Raw genomic sequence first — 23,683 nt, forward strand, 5'->3', positions numbered from 1 at the left:
TTATAAGATTAATCATCATTTCATCATCATCAGTTAAGAGTTTTTGGACCATTTTGGTTTTACCTTTCTGATGTAACAAAGGTTCGGTACCAAACGAGAGTGGTAAACTTCTTCCTGTATTTTCTTTTCTAGAACCAGAAGTTTGTTTTAGATTTGTGATTTTAGTTTGAAGATTCTTTAGAGTTACAAGAATTTCTTCTTGTTTCTTAATGATTCCTTCAATCTGCCGAGGTATTTCATACAGCTGATTGCTGTAAGATCTCCGGAGAGTTTAGAGGAATCTGGGGCAATCTCTAAAAATTGAGAGTTAGAAATCATCTTTCTTTATCCCTTCAAAATTGAGAGCATTAATCACAATCTGTCGTAAGTAATCTATTGTGAACAGATTAACTTGTTTATAAGATTTCATATAAATAAAATCTTCTTGATTCAAACATTCGTTTGAAGTCATCTTTTTGTAAAAATCTTCTCCTCAACAAAGAAAAGTATGAATTAACGAATAATATAAAGTCTGAATAATTAACCTAAGGCTCTGATACCATTTTTGCAGATAATTCAAAGTACCATAATTGAGCACAATCATTGCATAAATGAAGTACATAAATGCATAAATTGGGTACAAGAATTAAACATTGGATTTGACCAAGTTTGGTGGTCCTATGGAGTTTTAAGAAAGAATTTTTATTGTAGAAATTCATAAAAAAGTTAGGTTTGGGTTTAGTGATTTATACACAATTCACTCTTAAAACAAATGTTAATTATCCAAAATTGATATTTTTTTCCTCCTTTTGAAGTAAGATACGAAAAGTGATGTTTTATGAACCAGAAAAACGCCGTCGTACGAGGGTTCCATAAGCTTCAAAAATCAAAACCCTATCCGTGTACATATATATGCATCAGCTCCACTAGTTAGGCAGAGGAGCCCGAAAAAATGCAGATCTTCGTGAAAACTCTCACCGGGAAGACCATAACGCTCGAGGTAGAATCGAGCGACACCATCGATAATGTTAAGGCCAAGATTCAAGACAAGGAAGGTATGATTTTTACGAGGCCCTTTTCATTTTTATCGGCAAACTGTAAGATATCTTGTGTTTTTTTCAGGAATCCCACCAGATCAGCAGCGTCTGATTTTCGCCGGGAAGCAGCTTGAAGATGGACGGACGTTAGCCGATTACAACATTCAAAAAGGTTATTTTTTTTATTTTATTTTTTTGCGGTCCGATCATAGAATTTGTGTTTGTTTTAAATTATCACAATTATATTTCTTTTATAGAGTCGACTCTGCACTTGGTTCTGAGGCTTAGGGGTGGAATTATCGAGCCTTCTCTTATGGCCTTGGCAAGAAAGTACAATCAGGACAAAATGATTTGTCGCAAGTAAGTGGATTGTATTTGAGTTAGCTTGATGTTTTGTGATCTAAATACTTTTCAAAAGTCCAAATTTTATTACTTTGCTATTAGATTGAAATGGCGGATGGCCTATTATGCAGAGAGAAGAGAATGGAGGAGTATTGGTTTCATTTGAACTAAACTTCTGACTTCTCGACAGGCTTACTAGCAAGTAGCAATCCTAGTATCTTCAAGTGTATACATTTACTGATTTACATGACCCAAAGGAAATACCCAGCAGGGCGCAAAATTATGACAAGTAGATGCATAGTCTCGAGTGTGATTTAGAAAAGTTGGTCTAATAAGGAGAGAAGGAAATTCAGATAACATCGGATCACAGTTTCAAATTGTCTAGGATTTGAGCTTTGCTAAGTCATCTTTTTGGGCTATTCTTCTCCTGGAATAAGATTCCAGGCATTTCTATGCAATGCAAGTTCAATTTTTTTTTGCCATAAAAATAATGGCAGGCCAATAAAGATGGTAAATTTGGCCACTCAAATCACTTTTCGATAACTTCAAGATTTTAACCACACTACAATTTGTCGGAGGGAACTTGAGATACACGTTTAACCGTCTTGCAGGTGCTATGCTCGCCTACACCCTCGGGCTGTCAACTGCAGGAAGAAGAAGTGTGGACACAGCAATCAGGTTTAAATCTGTGATGTATTCTTGGCTCATGTTTGCTTTGTATTTATATCAGCAGTTTGGCCTTATCCATATGACCATATGTATGATGTCTATTTGTATATTTTTGTGCAGCTGAGGCCAAAGAAGAAGATCAAGTAGATGGCTGGCTGGATCAAATGGATGATCACCAAATCTTTGTACTTTTTGAGGTTTCTTTTTGTTGCCAATTAGCATATGAGATGGTTGTTTACTGATTTAACCCATAGACATTTACTCTCCTATTCATTGGGTTATGTTTCTGAATTGAATTTCCCATTCTCGGTTCGTATTGGTTTCTTCTAGTGTAATATGTGCCTTAATTGCACATAAAAGGTTGTTAAATAACAACCATTAACAAGCTGAACAGCATCACATGTGAACTTTATTTCCATACTTAAGAATTAAACATGCAATTGGTCATGCTTTACGCCATGCGTTCATTAACAATTAAAAACAGCATAAAACATAGTCTGCTGAATTGACGTAAATTTTGCATGGCTTTCTAAACAAAGGAAAAACAGAAAAAGCTGCGCTGCAAAGAGGCGTCTTTCTCTTTGCTCTGTTCTCGTTAACTGCTTGGTAAAACTTTAGCCTTGAAAGCTGCCATATTTTTCCAGCATACACCAAACAGCAATGTCAAAGAAGAATCAGAAGAAGAATCAGCAACCATAGACATCCACATGCAGATCAACATCTGAACTTTCCTTCGAACGATCATGACCCTTTCTTGGAAATTTTTTTTGTGCGTCTCTACTACATTTTATCTCTATCCTAGGAGTGACTCATCTGTAATAAATGCAAACAAAGAATCAAACGACTGTTAATTTCTCTGCAGACTGGACAATTGAAATCGACAAACCTTTTTGTAGCCACTGATTACATCATGGATGTTATATCATCAACGATAATTTTCTAACAATACAATAAGTTGTATGTTTCAGCTAAATTTCCATCCCACCAAACAGTAACATAACTAACCTTGTCTGAAAGACGTTTTGAATCATCTTCTGAGGAGATTCCAGAGCAGCATATTCTAACTGAAGCAACTCATCTGAAGTGAGTTGCCAACCAAGAGCACCTAAGTTTTCTTCAGCCTGTTTAACTGATTTTACACCGGGGATTGGAATTGTACCTTTGCAGATGCACCAGTTTATAGCAACCTAATAGCATGATCATATGTTAGCCAAAAAAGCAGTAGGAACAAAGGCTAATGCATAGTGATAAAGATCAAGCTAACTAAGTTGTACTTGAGGTATGCTTTTCCGCCTTTTTTGTGCAATTTCTTTGAGTGAATTCAGCAGAGGCTCGAGTCCAGGTAAAATTTGTCGAAATAGAAGACCCCTACAAGTTTGCATATCGATATCCAACAAGGTCAATAATGTATTTTACTGAAGGGCAGATCCAGCTTCTCATACAAGTTTTCTGAATATATGATTTTTTCTAAGACCGTAATTTCATTCCCCAAAAATCCATTGAGCCAACCATCTTTATCACTCGTTTCCGTCCTGCCCTCACTTTTTTCTTGAATTCTTGGATCCGCCACGTAATAAAAGTTTACTAGTTGAAATATATGAAGTATAAATTCTAATGTACCGAGGTCCCCTTGGAAGATTGGAAGAAGTGTATTTTCCAGTAAGCATTCCAAGTCCTAGAGGACTGTAAGAAATTAAACGAATATCCAGAGAGTCGCATATATCCTTGATTTCCATCTGATCTTTTCCCATGCTTAGAAGTGAAAATTGGACCTATTCATAGATTATCAAAATTAAAATATACCGTTTAGGTGTCAGATTGGGATGGGGATTTAATGGAATCTGAAGAACGGAAAGTCACTGCTCTTGATCATGATGTGCACATATACTTTCCCTTAATCAAATATAAGTTACAGGGAAGTGTGAAGACAATATAGGACCTGAGCTGAGCATAGTGGCACTCCTCGTTCTTCAAGGTAATCATATATCTTTAATAGCTGCTTTGGTCCATAATTGCTAACACCGACTGCTCGTACCAATCCCTGCATCATAAAATTATCATTCCAAAACCTTCATTATTATCATCAAGATGCAACAACAAAGCAGGAATAGAAATACGATTGAAACAAGAAAATGAAATGGGCTATCCTTCTTTATTGAAAATATGAGGAAAAGTTTCAAGAACATGAAGTTTGTAATTGAACCAAGATGACAAAAAACAAGTGCATGCACAAACAGGCTAAGAAAATTTGGTAGAAGGGATGACCACCCCTGCTCAACAGGGATCGGCATCAAAGGCAGGGGCAGAACCAGGATAGTGAGGGAGATCTAAAACATATATTCAAATTTGGGTGCAACTTCTCTAAAAATCTAAGCCCACCCCTTATTTAATGAGGCATTTTCATGGTTGCAATCAATATGATCCCTTATTGCAAGTAATTTACAGGTTCATGGTAACCTTATCGTACATTGCCACTAAACCATCCCAAAGAGCTCTCTCCTGCAGAGGAGCATAGTTCGCAGTCGACCAGTGTAATTGCCCTATTCCAATTTGATCAAGTTGCATCCTATCCAATGAAGACCTGGAAACATTCCTCATTGATTTGTTTACTTGAGAGAATTATACTAAAATATTGATTATTCATGTCAAGGAAGAGTTTGTGTGTGCATTTATGAATTGCAAGAGAATACAAAACAAAGGCTTTTGTACATGCCAGGATACAATTTAAAAACCAGGTCAAGAAAAATGTCAAAAGTGTGTATCCACAGTTTTCTCCAAAGAACAGGTTTAGTAAAAAAATACAGGTGAAGAAAAATGACATTAATGAATCATACTTGCAAGCATTGACAAATTGGTTAGGTGTTAAGCGCCAGGGGTATGCAGCAAATTTTGTTGCAATAACGATATTATCCTGCACCTGTTTCTTCCCTTCAAATTAAGAGAAAAAAACAAATAAAATCAATGCCTTCAGAAAGTAATTGCTTCATAATTAACTAACTTTGAACCTCAGTACAGTATCGTTTTCTCACGTTGTTTTAAATTAAAAAGATACCGCCAAGTGATGGAGTGTCAGGAAGATCCCAACCTATCCATAAGTACCAGAACCACATGTACGAAGAGAGGAATCGAGCCTAAACTCTAGCTAACAAGGGTGAAATCAAACCAAGAAAGACAATAAACTGAAAGTTGCAGTCCAAAAAGAGAGTAAACTGACAGTGAGTCAACATATAATCTCCCTTAAATTTGACTAGTTAGAAGGCAGACATCATGGTGTTTTAAAAGTACTGCAACAATATTTTCATCATTGTTAGATTAAACTTGTCTTAGATCAGCTGTGATTTGTTACAGTGACCTCTCCTTGCATTTTTGCTACTTAGAGCTTAAGAAATTTTTAGTGACATGGAACAAGTAAAATGCCCAAAATCATGCAATTTGCATTTGCGAAACCTTATATTACTCATCATCGGCAAGATGAGAAACATATTTTCTCTCCCCTCATTGACTTCCATCCATCAACAAAAAGGCAGCAATCATGGAAGTAACCAATAGATGCTTACATGATCCCAAAAACAGCTATTCAAACGTGGGGCGCTACTTTAATGAGGAAGGGAGGCAAATGTATATTTAAAAAGAAGAAAAAATAACAACCATGCTACCAACCTTACACCCCTATTTCAATTCATTAGACTACATTAGCAGAACAGAAACAGGAGCAACCTTCGAGTTCGCGGATGAACTTTCCTAGAAGCTTTTCACTCTGTCCATTCAACTTTCCAGTTCCATAAGAATCGGCTGTATCAAATAGATTAATCCCATTCTCCACAGCAAGATTAAAAGTCTGCTGAAGCTCACTGTCCATGGATTCTTGATAACCCCATAAAATCTGATTACCCCATGCCCAGGTCCCAAATCCCATCGGAGATACACTTAAAGGGCCAACCTTTACCTGAAAATCACAATTCCTTTTATACCACACCGAAATCTCTAAAATTATAAATTTCACTTCCAAATTCCAATTCACCAAGACTCGAAAGAATTGTTGTTTCGGGTCCTTGGTATTTTTACTTATTTCAGATACCCAACTCGAAAAAATGAAGGGCTACTTCATACCAAAGCTCAACAGACGAAGTGGTGGTAATTTTGTATTCAGAGGGGGAAGCTATTACCTTTTGCCAGGGCCAAAACCGAGGGAACTTAAAGTTTTTCAGCAAGTTTGGAGAAGAAATGGATGAGTTCTGAGAGCAGTAAACATGCGTATTAGGCGCAGAAAATGCAACGGAGAGGGCCATTGCTGCTACAGAGTAATGCTTGTTTGAGTTTGCAGTAGAAACTAGAAAGAATAGCGTGCGCTGTCGGGGAAAGGATAAGCGTTTAGAGTGGACAAAAACCTCTCATAAGACATTTTGACATAGCAAACAGCGGAACAGCACATGCGTTGCACGGACAAAATGTTTTTTTTAACATGTTATTCTAAATTCGTGTATATTTATTATTAATTATTAATTATTAATTTACTTTTGGTTATTTCTGAAAGTAGAATAAAAAGATTATGGAATTATAACATCTTAAAAAAAGTGTATTGCAATGATATGTTATATTGTTTTATTGAAGTAATTTATAAATTTAAATCATTAAAAAATATTGATGGCCAAAAAAATTTATTTTGGCACATAATTTATATTTTTAAAATATTCAATGAACTTAAAGATAGTATGATAAAAAAAATAATTACAAATATTAGTTTATAAGCTGACAAAAAGAAATTTACAAAGACTAATTATATTAAAATAAAGATTGTTTATAAAATGATGAACTTTGTAAGATTATGTGAAGCTGTATGTGATATATATATATATATGTATAAATTGTACTGTGTTTTACTTACAAACTATTTATTCTGGAATTTTTTCTAAAATGAAATTAATTACAAAGTATTATTTGAAGTTTGTCAGATTATTATTTCAAATTTTAAAAACTAACTCTTTTTATATATATTACATGCTTGAGATAGATTTTTTAATTGTTTTAAAAAATAAACAAATTTATATCATATACACACATAATATAATATTTATATATAACATTTATATATAACATTACACATGTAATACATTGTGGTATGGCTAAGATAAATTATGTAAACCTGGGATGGGCGAAAAAAAAAAAATTAAATTAAAACAACACGAACGTTAATACCGGGAAAAAAAACCGAGTATTTTTGTCATTTGAGCCTCACACAAAAGAAAAGGAATTCCTAATTTCACGATCTCTGCGGAAGTCTGGACTCTATATTTGGCACTATCATGCCAAGGGTGTGTAAAGTTTCTGTATGTAACGTTGTAATCATTCTCATAAATTTGTCCCTTATTAAATGTGCTCATTTAAGCCAATAAACTGTTGATTGTGTAATAATTTATAGTGCCTAACGGGTAGAATTGTTTTGCTGTTATTTACGTTTTGATTTTGCACGCACAATCCACTCATTACAGGTTGGACAAATTTAATTATCCTAATTATGTTTTGTTGATTAATTTATCGTTAATACATGGTCATTTGTTTTTTAAAACTCTTTTCTCTCGTATTGATAAAGAAAATTGTTTGTTTAATTCCTTTAGAATATTTACCAGAACCAAAAAAAAATTCTGAGAATCTGGATGTTTTACAAATAAGATAAGATAGGATGTAGCATGAAGACACCTGGCTATTACATAGTATGCTATGCACCGAGTAATTTCTTCTTTTTGCTGGTTAATAAAATTTGGTAACAGAATACAGAATTATTTACAAATTATGCATAAATTTTAAGATTTGCACTTTAATTATCTTAATTAACATGCTACAATATTTTGAATAATTTTTTTTATAAATCCTAAGTTCGATCAGAAAGATATGTTGAATAAATAAATTTTTTTTAAAAAAATAAAACTTGAGTTTAACATATTCTAAATAAAATTTTAGAAATTTATTGTTAAAAAATATTTGAAAAAAAATATGTCTCCTTTAAAAATCTATTAACGCTATTTTTGGGTTTTTGTCATATTATTAAATAAATTAGTAACTAAATATCAATTTGACATAGCATTTCAAAAAAAAAATAAGAGATTTATATTGATATATGATCTCTAGAAAATCTCAATATATTAAAAATTAGATCACTCTTCATATATAAAAGCAAGGTTGTAAAAAACGTGAAGCGCGTCGAAGCGTGGAGGTCAAGCTTCAAACTTTTCAAGTTTAAGCGAGCTTAGAACGAGTTTAAGCGTGAAAAAACGTTTTCAATTTTTACTATAATTTTAATTATTTTAATACGAACATTAAATAAAATATTAAATTAACCATAAATATATAATTTAATGGATAATTCAAGTTCTAAACTATAAATACATAATTATAAAAATATTTTCATTTTAAAAAATAAATGAAATCTTTCGTTCTAAAAAGCGGTCGCTTAATCGATTTAAGCGTATTAAAGGTTTGGGAAGGGAGTCAGTGTCCTTTGATGAGGTCGTGATTTTGTCATTATTCCGTTTTATTTTACACTTTTTGATTGGAATAAACATGTAGGTTTGAATTTAATAAGATTTGCACAATTAGTGAGAGATAAATTAATTTAGAAATTTGCAGATGAAATAGTGTTTTAACAACTTGCTTTTTTTCTTATGCAGCATACAGTCTTTCTCCACGTTGACAATTCATTGTTTAATTTTTTGTTGATTTTTAAGATTAATATAAGTGATAAAATTTTGTTAGAAGATAAAAACTTCAGTATCCCTAAATTTAGGTGATGTCCAAATCTTCCTTGTGAAGTTGTTGGTTTTTTGTTCTTATGAAAAGAAATTAGGTGGTATTCATCTCTCATTGATCTGTCATTTAATCGCTGTGTTAGTGGAAACTCTTTGTTTACCAAGTTTTTTCTACAAAATATGGTGTAATCAGTGGATCCTTGTATACCTTCATTAGTCATTACCTAAATTTGAACAAATTATAGATGTGTTCCACATCCATTACACTTGCATGTGTTCTACTTTTACTTTTACGATTTGGGTTTGGTATGATGTGAATGATCCGATGTACTTATACTTTGTTGCAGGGAGATCCTCGTCAGGTGAAAGTGCAAAACTTGACCTCGGAGAAAACTGAAGATTCGTATTTCTACTATTCTCTTCCTTATTGTTTGCCAAAGATAGTTGTGGACCATGCAAACCAGGGGGAAATTATTCATAAGAATCTGATTGAGAGCTCTTCGTATAAAGTAAGTATTTCTTCCGGTGTCTTTTATGGCTGCGTTTACTTAGTGAGATGAATTATGTGGATAAATGATACTGAGGGACCGTTTGGTTTGAATGATAGGATAAGTAATCTATAGATAAGTAATATAATGTAAATTAAAAATAAAAAAGAAAAAATGGTTAATACATTATTTGATTTGATGAATAGATTATAATTTATTTGATTTAATTGATGTAAAATTATTAATTAATAAATAGATAAATAATATGACGAAAATAAGACGAAATTGATTGAAATAAATTATACATAGATTAATAATACATCAAACCAAACAATGCCTGAGACTATTAAAATAATTCTATAAGAATAACGATAGATAATTAATAACATGTTTACTTTGATTATTTTGAACTGAAATTATGATTGAGTGATGAGTTATAGATTTTTCATCTGCCTATGATAAATAATCTTTTGTTTTGTTTTGTTTTGTTTTGTTTTGTGCTCATAAAATTGGGATTGTGATTGTTATTGAAGAATGTAAATTATTATTGATTCACATGTGAGTTATTTTTATTAACCAAAATTATTGGGTATGAATATTATTTGTTTTTTAAAATAATAAAAATTGATAAATTGAATAAAAATATTATTTTCCCCATGAATAAGGATGAATTGATATATGATACATCAAATAAAATTCAAAACACCGACTGTGTGCATCATAATATGGTAAAATATGTTGTTCAAGAAACAAAACTAACTTTGTAGCCATAAGTAGAGTAAATAAAAAAAAAAACTTGACAAAATGAAAATATTGAAACTTAAAATTACTAAAAGAAAATTTGAATTTGACAATTAAAACTAAAACCAAGCATGAATAACCTATAGATTAAAATAATGCAAATGATATAATATGTTATTGTCTTTCCTTCGGCCAAATCCTCAAGGGATCCACGGTCATTTCTGACTGTATGTAGTTATTTAGCAAAAGCACATGGCAAAATCATACGGTAAAGAACCTTTATACCATACAAAAGGGATTTCTTAGTATAGGCCATCACTTGTTTAGTAAACTCAATGTCCTTTCTATCACATTCCACGTCGAGTCCTATTTCCTATTTGTAGATATGTGGCGATGATGTTCAATTTCCTCAGGATTTCAAATGATAGTGGACTTTCTTATATTGTGTTAAAAAACTTTCTGCATTGGCATACCTCTGGTCGCAAAGGTAATAACAACCTATTAACATGTGTAAACATAAGTCAATAAAGTCCATCGACGGAAATTTCAAAATCAAATAATCACGAGTCGTTTGTATTTGTTAAATTAAAGAACCCTAAGAACCTTTAACCCATTTGGTCGACAAATTGCATCACACAACACACTAGAATCGGCTGTTGGACCTTCCCATCCCGACAAAACATACACAAATTCATATCGCGAGCACAAACAACCAACACATTAATAGAGGTAATACCTTTCTTTCTTCTGTATCTGGCCTTTTTATTTTCACGTACACGTTGATTTGTGATCAATCTAATGCACCAAGACAACCCTAATATAATATGAAGTTGTTAATATAAAACCAGTATGTGTTTATATAGTTGTGTTTGAGAAACATAAAAAAAAACTTGTTTTGACATTTTACTCCATGAATCGTACCTTAAAAGTACTTCCACCTCTCATTTGTACTATCAGCTGACAGCTGGTACGTCTTTTGGTTTGGCAAGAAGGATATAATACAATTTAAGTATAGATGATAATACATCCTGAAAGTTTTCACTAATAATTTTTCCACTGCGCAGGTAGTCATGTCTAATAATACGATTTTTCTTGTGATGTTCTATAATTTTTTTTATATTGTGGGAACCCACAACCGTCACTTTTCGGTGCGCACAGGTAAACCCTCGGACTAACGCAATAACCTGCAAACTACTCTAACCAGGTAAACCACAATAGAAGCCCTGTGCGATATACTAGCCCAAAAAAACGTTGGTAGGGGAAATCGAATTCATGAGCTTTGGCTAAGAATTCACCCACTCCACCAATTTAGACACTTCTTTGGGGGCTATGATGTCATATAATTGCTAAAACCTTTTCTTGCGCACTTGCGTATCTAGAATCAGTCAGACATCCCACATTTTTTGTCAAATAACAAAGACGTGCAAATGCATTTCTACTCATCCTCAAAATGGTCACACATTCAACGTCTCCAATATCCAAACTCATTCGAAGATGCGAGATTTATCCCAGTATCCTATCTGCCATGTTATATCTAACAATTCTTCTATGAATTTTAGGATTACGCGATTCCGTAAGTCTTTTATGAGCAGCAACCACCATATTTAAAAATATAACACAATTAGAGATAATTTCTTGTTATGGCATGAAAATAAAATAGAATAAATCTTTGGTTACTTTGCAACAAAACCCCTCGTGAAATATCAAAAATGCGTATTTCACCCCTATAAAATTAAATAGGCGTCTAAAACCTTGACATTTTATAAAAACTGCAAAATCTACCCCTACTAACGCGATTTTTTGAACACGTGCCCAACATTGAGTTGATATTTACCATTCTTGGTTTCTTGCTCAACCTTGTTGTGTGGATCTGGAAATTATATTCCGATGGATGTATTGTGTGGATCTGGAAAATTATATTCCGATGGATGTATTGTGTGGATCTGGAAAATACTATTATGCCGAGTTCCTTCGATATGGTTCTCTTAAGCGCCTTAGTATACTCCACTTGTTCACCTGTGTCGGTTTTGGGTACGGTCAGTTCACAGATAGGATCGCCTATAAAAGGTTATTTTTGTACATTCAACGTAATATTATTTAAATTTTGGTTCTTAGCCGCAAAACGAGTGCATATTAAAAAATCGCATTACCATGGGTAAATCGTGCAATTTTTATAAAGAGTCAAGGGATGAGACGTCTATTTAGTTTTCATGGGGTGATGCATTTTCGATATTTCACATGGGTTTTGGTGCAAATAACTCTAAATCTTTGTTATGCATGTGTTAAAAGTTATAACAATCCATTATGGAAACATTAGTTTAAAATCTTAAAGAAAAATTTGTGTTTGTTGAGTATTCAAACATTTCAAAATGAATGATATTACCCCATAAGAAGTGAAATTATATGAACAATTTCTAATATTATGCAGTGCTTCAGAAATAATTCTAAGTTAAGTGCATACACTAGAAACTAAAAATGTTATCAGCAAGGACGAATAAATATGCGTGATATGATCAGGTATTATATAATTTTGACATCATATTCATGTTTTGTAATACATATCAGCCTCTTTAGCCTTAAGCTTCAGAGATTAGACAACATAATTAATTTTTACAGCTTAATTTACAATGTATAGTTTGTCTCGAGCTATCCCCAAAACATATAATTATCCACAAATTTTACAGAAACGATCCATAACTATGTTTCGATGGCGCGTTTAGGACTATACTTTGACTCTCTCAATATTACAATAAAATAATAAAGCTGGAAACATGACAGGACTCACAGGAAACAATCATCCTCAAAAGACAACAACTTGAAGTGCTTTCATTTATAGTTAAAATATGTTGAAATCAAACGACATTTTTTTACCGAAATGACCCAAGTGGCTTTTATGATTCAACAATTATAAACAACCGTCGTCAAGGAAGCCAATGAACCCTTAGCCCAATGGCTAAGGGTGAGGCTTTGAGACCAATTGGTCTCAGGTTCGATTTTCACTGATTGCGGGTAGTTTTTTTAATTTATTTAGGCAGATTTAAGTAGTTTCTTTGCCCGTAATAAACAAGGTTTGGGTCAATGCTCAAGTTTCGTTGGTTGTACATGCAGTTTTATTACATTGTTGCAATTGATTACTTGTAATACTTGTGCTCTAAAAAAAAAAAAAACCGGCGTCAAGGAATGACTATATTAACCAAATCAAATCAAGGAATCAAAAAATATTAATAACCAACAGAGACGGAAAATCAGAATAACATATTTACACATCAAGGAGGTTTGTTTTCTGCTGTGGTTCTTGAAATTTGAATAATTTTGCAATTCCTTTTTGAAGTCGAATGAGTGTTAGGATTTCTACCGAAGAAGCAAAGCATGAACTTCAATCAAAGTTCTCCAAACGTCGTGAATTTTTTGTAATTTTAGATATAATCTTCTCCAAATTGTAATTTTAAAAGTCTAACAATTAACAAAATAGAACAAATCAAAATTCCTCAATATGAAGTAGGGGTGGATTTTTGGTATACCGTATAAAAAATGCAGGTATGAAAAAATTTCTACCGGTACCGAAATTCTGAAATTTTGGTATGGAAAAAATTCATACTGATACCGTATAGATATCGAAAAAAATTCGGTATACCAAAAAAATGTCTGTATATCGAAAAAATTTCGGTACGATATCCCGATAATTTGGTATTTTGGTACGGTATTCCAGCCCTAAGATGAAGTGAACCTTCTCCCAAAATTTCCAATTCGTTTCACCATTGACAACTAAACCTATCAAAATATTTGCTCATTCAAACCAACAAAAATTAAAACCATAGAACAAGGACCTAGGACAATATACCTAAAGTCAAGTAAAACTTACCGAACAATAAAAATGTTAAACAATCCTACAAATTAGTACTATATATTTATATATATATATATATAGAGAGAGAGATTTGCTAATCTCTTGGACAATAAATGTAGTCCACTTTCACCTTGCTTCAGGATCAATTTTGATGTCATCGAATAAAAAATGAAATTCACAATCAAGTTCCCTTTTGCAGTTTAAGATGCTAGAATCTCAAATGTGCAATGTTTTGTGTCGTACTACCCTCAGTCGCAAAGATGCAAAAGAATTCAAAGAGAAGATTGATGTTGAATATCGGGTGAACATGTAAGTGACTTACTTGATTTATTTTATGGCGTTGAAACTTTTTTCTGTGCATTACTTAATTTACTCTTGTACTTCGATACTTTCTCTGTCAGGATATTGGATAATATCCGTCTAGTCAATCCATACAACAACACGAATATGAGCTCCTTGGTGTATCAGAAAGGTTTCCCTGTTGGCGTTAAAATTCTGTACGCTGGAGTAAGTATTAGACCGCCTGACCATTAAGAAGCCCACTTTAATAGGGAAGTTCAACATCAATTTAATTTATATTCTGCCTTATTTGTTCGTAGGAAATGGAGCATAAATATTTTATCAACAACCATTTGACATTCACGGTAAAGTATCAAAAGGATGAAAGAACTGATGGTGCTAGAATTAAAAAATTTGAAGTTAAACCATTAAGGTGATATGATGTTGTCGCTCAGTGTGGTACTTTATCTATCTTTTTACCTGTTGCTGATATTTGTTTTCACCATGCTTCCAGTGTTAAGCAGGGTCAATGGAATGACAAAATAAGATTGACAAACTGTGGTCCTCGTGCAAAATACCTTGTGACTGGCAATGATTCTCCTCAAGAAGTTGAAGATGACATGGAAATTATTTTCACCTATGATGTGGAGTTTCAGGTAATGCTCTGTCTTGTCATGCACGTCACAAAATATAGATGGACAAGTTTTAATTATTTGCCTTTTAGGAGAGTGAGATGATTTGGGCATCTAGATGGGGAGATTTTGTTTGCACGGTTGACAGTCGCAACATCCATTGGTCCTCAGTCATCCTTTCATTCCTGCTTTGTTTCGATCTCTTTGGAATTATAATATTCTTGAGCATAGAGCCGATACTCCCCAAAAACATCTACAGGCCTGACCCATTGAAAACTGAAGAAGAATGTGAAGCAGGAACCAAAGTAGACATTGGATGGGTAGTTGTTCGTGGGGATGTTTTCAGGCCTCCTACAAATTCAGATTTGTTGTGTGTTTTTACTGGCACCGGTGTTCAGTGTTTTGGAATAATTCTAGTAACAATGGTCGCTGCTGCACTTGGATTTATTTCGCCTTCAAACCGAAAGGGGTTGATGACAAAGTTGTTGTTTCTCTGGGTTTTCATGGGCATATTTGCAGGCTGTCCTCAGCCAGTCTCTGCAAAATGTTCCAGGCAACAAGGTGGAAGAAAATTTCTCTTATAACATCTTTCCCTGGAATCGTGTTTATAATTTTCTTCATCTTGACTGCTCCAAGTTGGGAAGAGGAATCATGGGGAGCAGTCCCATTTGGGACCATGTTTGCATTGGTCCTCAAGTCGTTAGGTATCTTCATTTCACTTGTTTTTGTTGGTAGTTATGTAGGGTTCAAGAATCCCGCCATCAAGAATCCATTAAATGCCCATGAAATTCCGAGGGAAATACCTAAGCGGGCATGGTTTATGAACCCATTATTCACTATATTGATAGGAGGCATATTCCCATTTGGTGTAGTATCCATCGAGCTGTTCTTCATCATCACATCAATCTGGTTAAGTCAGTTCTATTGCATCTTGGGATTTCTATTCCTGGTATTTTCTTTCTTGTCGTCATCTGTGCCGAGGTCCCTATAATCGTTTGCTATTTCCAGCTTTGTAGAGAATACTACTTGTGGTGGTGGAGATCATTCTTGACCTCAGGTTCATCTGGGCTCTACCTCTTCCTTTATGTTGCATTTTACTTCACAAAGATGACCGGCACAAAACCAGTATCAAGCTTTCTCTATTTCGGGTTTGCGCTCATTGGTTCGTTTGCTCTTTTTGTTGTCACTGGTACGATTGGTTTGTTCGCTTGTTTCTCCTTCACTAGGGATGCTGTTAGCTTACTGGTAAGATAATGGCCACCGATATGCAACAAATTAAATAAGAAGAACACCAACACAAGAATACTGAAATATGGAGTTATAATTTCAGAAAAAAGAGATCGGCAACTTGTTTCGAGAGATAGTATCTCTGTACAAAGGAATATTAATCCTCCCCTAGCTAGGCTAGTAGCACTCAAAAAGTGAAAATGACGACAGATAACTAACTCTAACCAATTTTCCCTTTTTATTCATTCTCCTCATTGTTCACCACTCTTTCTACTAATGGGCTTGTTAGAGTAGGCCCATTGGTCTTGAACTTTCTTCAGTTATACACTTGCTTGATTGTGGGCCTCTGTGAGGAAATATGGCCCGTGTCTTCTAGGCTCGTATCAACACCCACCCCCTCAAAACCAGCCTTGTCCTCAAGGCTGAAAGTAGGGAATTGAGATAACAAAACTGAGGCATCTTCCCAAGTAGCATCTTCGATCTTCCTACCCTTCCACTTGATAAGTAGCTGGAGTATCTGTTCTTCTCCTTGTGTCTTGAATCTTCGAGCCAATATTTTGTCGGACTCAAATTTGATGGTTAAGTCCATTTCCAGTTCTTCTGGCAGCTTTGATTCACCTACCATGTTGATGCCAAGTGCCTTCTTTAAACAAGAAGCATGGAAAACTGGGTGGACTCGTGAATATTTGGGAAGCTGTAGCTTGTAAGCTACTTTTCCCACACGTTGAACAATCTGGAATGGGCCGTAATATATGGCTGCCAGCTTTTGATAAACTCTTTTGCAAACTGATTGTTGACTATGCGGTCTTAGTTTCAAAAAAACCATATCTCCCTCAGAAAAGGATATATCACGACGGTGAGCATTAACCTGCTTTAGCATCCGCTGTTGAGCACGTAGCAGATTATGTCTTAATTGGTGCAACAACTCATCTCGATCTAGGAGATCTTGAGCCACAGAAGCCACTGAAGATTCTCCCGGGGAATAACGAATTAACGTGGGTGGTTTACGGCCATATACCGCCTCGAACGGAGTCATTCCAGCGGAGGATTGGTAAGTGGTATTGTACCAATACTCAGCCCAGTGAATCCACTCGGCCCAACTCTTATGTTGTTCAGATGCAAAACAGCGGAGATAAGTTTCTAGGCACCGATTGAGTACCTTGGATTGGCCGTCGGTCTTCGGGTGGTACGAAGAACTCATCTTCAATTTAGTGCCCTGTAGCCTGAAAATCTCAGTCCAAAAATTACTGAGAAATATGGGATCTCGATCACTTACAATGGACTTGGGAATCCCGTGTAGTCGGTCGGACTACTTCCTTGGTAAAAATTTCTGCTACAATCCTTGCTGTTAATGGGTGCTTCAGTAACAAGAAATGAGCAGATTTTGTGAAGCGATCCACCACCACCATTATAATGTCGAAACCTTTGACTTAGGGAGATCGATGATAAAATCCATTGATAACTCGTCCCAAACAGCATCTGGAATAGGCAGAGGTTGTAATAGACCCGCAGGGGAAGTGGCAAGATATTTATGTCGTTGGCACTCCATACATTCAGCGACGAATAGATAAACATCGCGTTTCATTCCGGGCCAATAGAAACTATCTGAAATTTTTTTAAGAGTACGAAATGCACCCGAATGGCCTCCCATAGGTGTAACATGAAATTCCTGCATCAATTTTTGAGTCCAGATTGAACCCTTAGGAAGCACTACGCGTGCTTTATAATAAAGACACCCATTAATCAGGCTGTAATCAAGCTGGATTAGACTTCCTGTAGTTAATTTATCAATTATCGGCTGGTAAAGAGGATCCTTTGACACTGCCTCCCGGATATCATCCCGTTCAATCCACAATGGCATAGTAATAGTGTGTAGCTCAGCAGCCTCCTCTCTTCGTGATAGTGCATCTGCAGCGCCATTAGACTTGCCTGGCCTGAACTTAATTTCGAACTCATATCCTAGCAGTTTGGCCAACCAATGTTGTTGGTCTGGTGTGCTAATTTTTTGTTGTAACAGGCTCTTTAATGACTTGTGATCAGCATGACAGTAAATTTTCTGCCTAATAAATAGGGGCGCCAATGGTGTATGGCCAATACTAATGACATAAGCTCCTTCTCATATGTCAATTTAGACAATGTTCTAGAAGCGAGGGTCTTACTGAAATAGGCAACAGGTCTCCCTCCTTGTGACAAAACAGCCCCAAGCCCTTTTCCCGAAGCATCGCACTCGATAACGAACTCTTGACTAAAATCTGGAAGGCTTAAAACAGGGGCAGTGCTAAGGGCCTCCTTTAGTCTATCAAAAGTCATTTGAGCCTCATGTGTCCACCTGAAATTGTTCTTTTTCAGTAGTTCAGTAAGAGCTTTAGCTATTTTTCCATAGTCCTGAATAAATTTTCTGTAATAACCCGTTAAGCCGAGAAATCCCCGAACGCCTTTGATGCAGTGTGGAGTAGGCCAGGATTTAATACTTTCAACCTTACGAGGATCGACTGCAACACCATTTTCGAAAATAACATGGCCCAAGTATTCAATCTCTGTCAAGCCAAATTGGCATTTTTTTTTATTTAGCACCAATTGATGTTGGGCCAGAGTTTCCAAAACCAAGTAGAGGTGGTTTATGTGGTCTTCCCAGCTGCGACTATACGCCAAAATATCGTCAAAGAATACCAAAGTGAATTTTCGCAGATAAGGGCGGAGTACCTCGTTCATAGTTGATTGAAACGTCGCCGGAGCGTTCTTGAGGCCAAAAGGCATTACAAGAAATTCGTAATGCCCAGAATGTGTGCGAAATGCCGTTTTTAGAATATCTTGATGGCTGACTCTAATCTGGTGAAAACCAGATCTTAAATCCAATTTTGAGAAATGTTTAGCACCATAAAGTTCATCCAGCAGCTCGTGCACAACAGGAATAGGGTATTTGTCTGCCACTGTGATATCGTTAAGGGCCTTGTAGTCAACGCAAAATCTCCAACTTCCATCCTTTTTTTTGACAAGAATCACAGGGCTGGCATATGGACTATTGCTTGGTTGAATAATTCCAGAGGATAACATTTCTGCAACCAATCTTTCATTTCATTCTTTTGGTTGTGAGCATAGCGATATGGTCGTACAGAAACGGGGCCACATCCTTCTTTGATCGAAATTGTATGATCCTCCTTCCTACGAGGAGGTAAGCCACAGGGAGCTGCAAAAATGTTGTCAAATTTACGTAATAGGGCCAGTAGTTCAGAATTGCCTTGTTTCGCAGAAACTTGACTTGCTTCAGGGATTTCTCCCTCTGTCTCTGAAACCCATAAAGCACCGCTGAATATAATGTCAGCAGTTTTGGCAAGGGAACGTAGAGAAACAAGGGATCTGTGGAGGGAGGGATCTCCTCGAAGCACAACTTCCCTTGTATTCTGAAAGAACTTCATTTCCATCCTACTCCAATTCACTCTGAATTCACCAAGAGTCCGCAACCAGTCGACTCCCAATATTAGATCAACCCCTCCCAATTCAAACAAATAAGCATCAATTGCTAGATTACATACACCGAGGTCCACATGAAAGTTACGGCAAACCCCTGTACACGGAACCCTGCACCCGTCCCCAAGATAGACTTCAAATTGCACGGTTTCATCAACTACAGCCCCCAGAGATTGACTCAAGCGTCTAGATATGAAGTTGTGGCTTGCACCACTGTCAATCATAATAATAATATCTGTATCTTGGATCCTTTCAACTTCATCGTTTGAGAATGATTAAGCCCACCCACAGAATAAAAAGGAAGTTCCAACGTACCATATTTAGCTGTAGAGATATCTGTGTGTTCAACCCCTTCGCTCTCGGAAATTTCTGGCTGAGCTTCCACCCCACTATCACCGTCATCTTCAGCAAGAACAAGGACTCGCATGGATTTATGGGAGCAATGATGGAGAGGACTATACGGCTCTCCACAACGGAAACATAAACCCTTCTCATGACGAGTGATATATTCTTGGTGAGAAAATATTCTGCCTGGTTTCTGGACGGAGCCCTTAGAATCTGGACTTTTCTCTAGCGGTGTTGGCACCTCGGAGCTCGAGTTTGGACGGGACATCACAACAGATCGACGAGAGATGTTATCGCCGATAGTTTCTGTGCGCGAAGAAGATAAGGCTTGGGGGCTAGAGGTAAGGCAAGCCCGATCTGGATAATGGGCCCGATGAAATGGGCTGAGAAAAGAACTGTATCCAATTTGTAGGCCGAAGAATTTGAATTAGTCTGATAACCCACTGAAGTGTTAAGTAGGTCTTCTTCAACACATCGGGCTAAATCCATAGCCCGTAGGATCGATCGTGGCCCATGAGTTTTTACCTTCCATTTTATTTCATCACGTAGCCCGTTCAGAAAGAAAGAGAGAGATTGATCGGCCGGGAGATCACTGATCTGAGCCAGGACCATCTCAAATTGTTCAATAAATGTATCCACGGGGGAGCTATCTTGTTTCAGCGCTGCTAGTAGCTCGTAAGGGTTCGTCGCTTTTCGCCCACTGTAGCGTCGGATGAGTTCGGCAGTAAAGTGCGTCCAAGTCATATTAGGAATTTGTGTGTTGATCCAAAGAAACCAATGAACGGCTAGACCATCCATACAAATGTGGGCAATCTGTAATCGGTGGCTAGGAATGGTGTCATGGAGTTGGAAGTACTGCTCGATTTTTCCCAGCCAAGCAAGGGGGTCAGAACCGTCGAAAGGAGGAAGATCAATTCGACGAGCAGCTTTTCTCAAAACATCTGTGTCGTTGTCTTTCACAGCTTTGGAGGAGTCATGCTGCTCATTTGACTGAGGGCCATCACTGCCGTTGGTGTTGCCGGAATCCCTTTGTTATTCAACGAGGAGTTTTTCCAAAAGAGCAGTGATGTTATCGAGCCTGATGCGGACGGAACCCATCTCCTCTTGAAGCGCCAAGACTGATTTGTTGAGAATCTCAATCCTTCCCTCGGAACGAGTGGTGGCCATGACAGGTCGGACCAATTGTTAGCTTACTGGTAAGATAATGGCCACCGATATGCAACATAATTAAATAAGAAGAACACCAACACAAGAATACTGAAATATGGAGTTATAATTTCAAAAAAAAAGAGATCGGCAACTTGTTCCCAGAGATAGTATCTCTGTACAAAGGAATATTAATCCTCCCCTAGCTAGGCTAGTAGCACTCAAAAAGTGAAAATGACGACATATAACTAACTCTAACCAATTTCCCCTTTTTATTCATTCTCCTCGTTGTTCACCACTCTTTCTACTAATGGGCTTGTTAGAGTAGGCCCATTGGTCTTAAACTTTCTTATGCTATACACTTGCTTGATTGTGGGCCTCTGTGAGGAAGTATGGCCCGTGTCTTCTAGGCTCGTATCAGATGCCTATTCATGTGTCAAGATTGACTGAAAGTTGAAGCATTTGAAAGCAGAGTTTGAAGTATCATTTACAATTCAAGAAACGTTGTGAAGTACACTCTTGAGTATGAATCAGTTGAATCTTATTGAGTGATTCTTTTAGTTCTTTGATGAACAATGAATTGTAGCGGCTAAGGCCGGTGATGCAATTAGGTTATTAGGAGCATATTTAACTATCTTTAAGATTAAAAAACTAGAAACAAGTTGCAGATGTTTTTTTATTAATAGTTTAAAGTTATAATTTGGTATTTGTATCCTTAAAAAATTTATCATATTCCACAATTGCTCTCAATGGTTTTAAATATTTTTGAAGAATTTTTTTAAATGTTAAATTTTATTTATATATGAGTTTTAAGAGTTTTGTTGGAATTCATAAAATTCCAATCATATTTTATTTCAAGAATTTATTTTCTAAAAAGAAATTTTTATATATATAATTTGCATTTTCGAAATTTTTTTTTTCACAAATTTTGTACTTTTATACAAATTTTTAAAATTTGTTTTTATTTTTATTAATCTTTTAAAATTTTCAAGCATTTATTTTATATAAAAAGATAAATTAATTTTGATATAAAGTATTCAAAATGTAATGATAAGTCTATAAATACATTGTTGATGGTGTGGGTTTCAAATTTAGATAATTAAAAGAGACAAAAGTTATATAAGGTAAGGATATTGTTGTCATTTTACTAAAAATTAAGTTTAGAAACAATTTTTCTCCAAAACCTCAAACTTTACATTGTAGTTTGTATTAGCTTTACACTTTTATTTCCAAAAACTCCATACTTTTGTTTCTCGCCTACTTCAAAATAATATCTAGAAATATCACTTTAAAATAAGTAAAAGTGCTCTCATACACTTCCTAAGTTACCAGAGTCCATGTTAGAATTCTTAATGACCAGACTACATATTTTACCATCAGCGTTTAGTAACTAGTTGTGAAGAAAGCAGAATTTTGAGGAATAACTCAAATCGAATTTTAAGTGACAAAAAATCAGTGAGTATAAGATATGGCAAGTAAACATATCTAAATTTTGGTGATGATAAAGAGATCGTTTAAAGCAATTTACTCGAACAGCTTCGAGTGTTTGAAGAGGTAAAGGAAGAAGAACGTCTTCTTGTTGTTGCAACTAATGTGGCTGAAACCTCTTACTATTCCTGGAATAAGGTACGTTGTTGACACTAAAAGGGAGAAGGTCAAAATTTACAACTCTTCTAATGGTATGAAAAGTTATGAGATACAATGGATAAGTAAGGCTTCTGCAACTCATTGTGCCGGGAGATCCGGAACAACTGGACATGGACATTGTTATCGCCTATATTCTCCGGTCGTCTTCAGTAATATGTTTCCAGACTTCTCAAGTGCTGAAATATTAAAAGTTCCGGTGATGGTGTTGTCCTCCTTATGAAATCCATGCATATTGGCTAGGTAAGTTTATTGCTGTATTTATGGATTTGACTTTTGAGTATATTTATTACTTCCATTTGTAATTTTGGTTATTTTTACGTAATTACCTTGTAGGTTTTGGAATTTGTTAGGCCTTTATTATTGCTAGCAAGCATTGTCGTTTTGTTTGGTTTATCTCTTTGACATGTACAATACATAATCTTGATTTGTCTTTTATTTAATTGTCTTTGCTCCATCTCATGTAGTTATATACTATATATAATTTTAGTTTGCTTATTTTCCTTTTCCTACACCGCCGAAGACCAATGCTTTGATTGAAGCAGAGAATTGTCTGAAGGTTCTTGATTCCAATGGAAGATCGACCCCTCCAGGTATGGCATCCTCGTCATTCCAGAATGCTCCTCACTATTATTCAAATTATGCAAAAGGTGAAAGACAATATTCGAGCAAGTCTAGTTTGGGATTAAATTAGGGCTGGTAGTTGTGTATATAATGATGATCTTTGTAAGGAAACAAGAAAATCAAAATAGCCGATGGATCTTTATCCCCAATTGCAGGAAAAGGGTCCATCGACAATTCAAAAATATTGATTCTGCATAATGTTCTCCATGTCCCTAATCTTTCTTGTAATTTACTGTCAATCAGCCAGTTAACTCGAGAAATGAAATGTGATGCTAAATTCTCTCAAAATCTGTGTGAATTTCAGGATTCAAACTCGGGGATGACGATTGGAAATGCTAGGGAGAACGGTGGGCTCTACTACTTTGAGAGATCTAACTCGCATGGACAAGCTCAACAATCCTGTGTTGAACCGAATTGAACCGAACTCGAGCACCAATGATTTAATGTTATGGCATCAGAGATTAGGACATCC

At 35.6% G+C, this 23,683-nt stretch overlaps 2 protein-coding genes and 1 pseudogene across 2 annotated transcripts; 2 read left to right on the forward strand and 1 right to left on the reverse strand.

Moving 5' to 3' along the window:
• Nucleotides 1–876: 876 nt before the first annotated feature.
• LOC140863044 (ubiquitin-ribosomal protein eL40 fusion protein) lies at nt 877–2,339 on the forward strand. Its single transcript, XM_073266150.1, has 5 exons — nt 877–1,034; nt 1,102–1,188; nt 1,274–1,376; nt 1,970–2,036; nt 2,148–2,339. The coding sequence occupies exons 1-5, from the start codon at nt 932–934 to the stop codon at nt 2,172–2,174; spliced, it is 387 nt and encodes a 128-aa protein (XP_073122251.1). The 5' UTR covers nt 877–931; the 3' UTR covers nt 2,175–2,339.
• Nucleotides 2,340–2,476: 137 nt separating this feature from the next.
• On the reverse strand, nt 2,477–6,394 carry LOC140863042 (pyridoxal reductase, chloroplastic). The gene is made up of 9 exons (XM_073266149.1): nt 6,194–6,394; nt 5,745–5,973; nt 4,862–4,955; nt 4,485–4,608; nt 3,967–4,068; nt 3,648–3,799; nt 3,302–3,395; nt 3,033–3,214; nt 2,477–2,840 (listed from the first exon to the last, which is right to left on the reverse strand). Exons 1-9 carry the CDS (start codon nt 6,314–6,316, stop codon nt 2,837–2,839), a joined length of 1,104 nt encoding a protein of 367 aa, XP_073122250.1. The 5' UTR covers nt 6,317–6,394; the 3' UTR covers nt 2,477–2,836.
• A 2,051-nt stretch (nt 6,395–8,445) lies between these two features.
• On the forward strand, nt 8,446–16,156 carry LOC140861729 (transmembrane 9 superfamily member 9-like; annotated as a pseudogene).
• Nucleotides 16,157–23,683: the final 7,527 nt, after the last annotated feature.

The sequence above is a fragment of the Henckelia pumila genome, chromosome 4, assembly GCF_033568475.1.
Source record: "Henckelia pumila isolate YLH828 chromosome 4, ASM3356847v2, whole genome shotgun sequence".
Lineage (NCBI taxonomy): Eukaryota > Viridiplantae > Streptophyta > Magnoliopsida > Lamiales > Gesneriaceae > Henckelia > Henckelia pumila.

Bases quoted from the DNA above. Each gene is read 5' to 3' on its own strand.
- LOC140863044 (XM_073266150.1), top strand. From the start codon at position 932: ATGCAGATCTTCGTGAAAACTCTCACCGGGAAGACCATAACGCTCGAG. The intron at 1,035-1,101 runs GTATGATTTTTA...TGTTTTTTTCAG, and splicing joins CAAGATTCAAGACAAGGAAG to GAATCCCACCAGATCAGCAG. The intron at 1,377-1,969 runs GTAAGTGGATTG...ACCGTCTTGCAG, and splicing joins GACAAAATGATTTGTCGCAA to GTGCTATGCTCGCCTACACC.
- LOC140863042 (XM_073266149.1), bottom strand. From the start codon at position 6,316: ATGGCCCTCTCCGTTGCATTTTCTGCGCCTAATACGCATGTTTACTGC. The intron at 4,609-4,861 runs GTATGATTCATT...GAATGTTTCCAG, and splicing joins CAATTTGTCAATGCTTGCAA to GTCTTCATTGGATAGGATGC. The intron at 4,069-4,484 runs GTTACCATGAAC...TTTATGATGCAG, and splicing joins TAGTGGCAATGTACGATAAG to GGATTGGTACGAGCAGTCGG.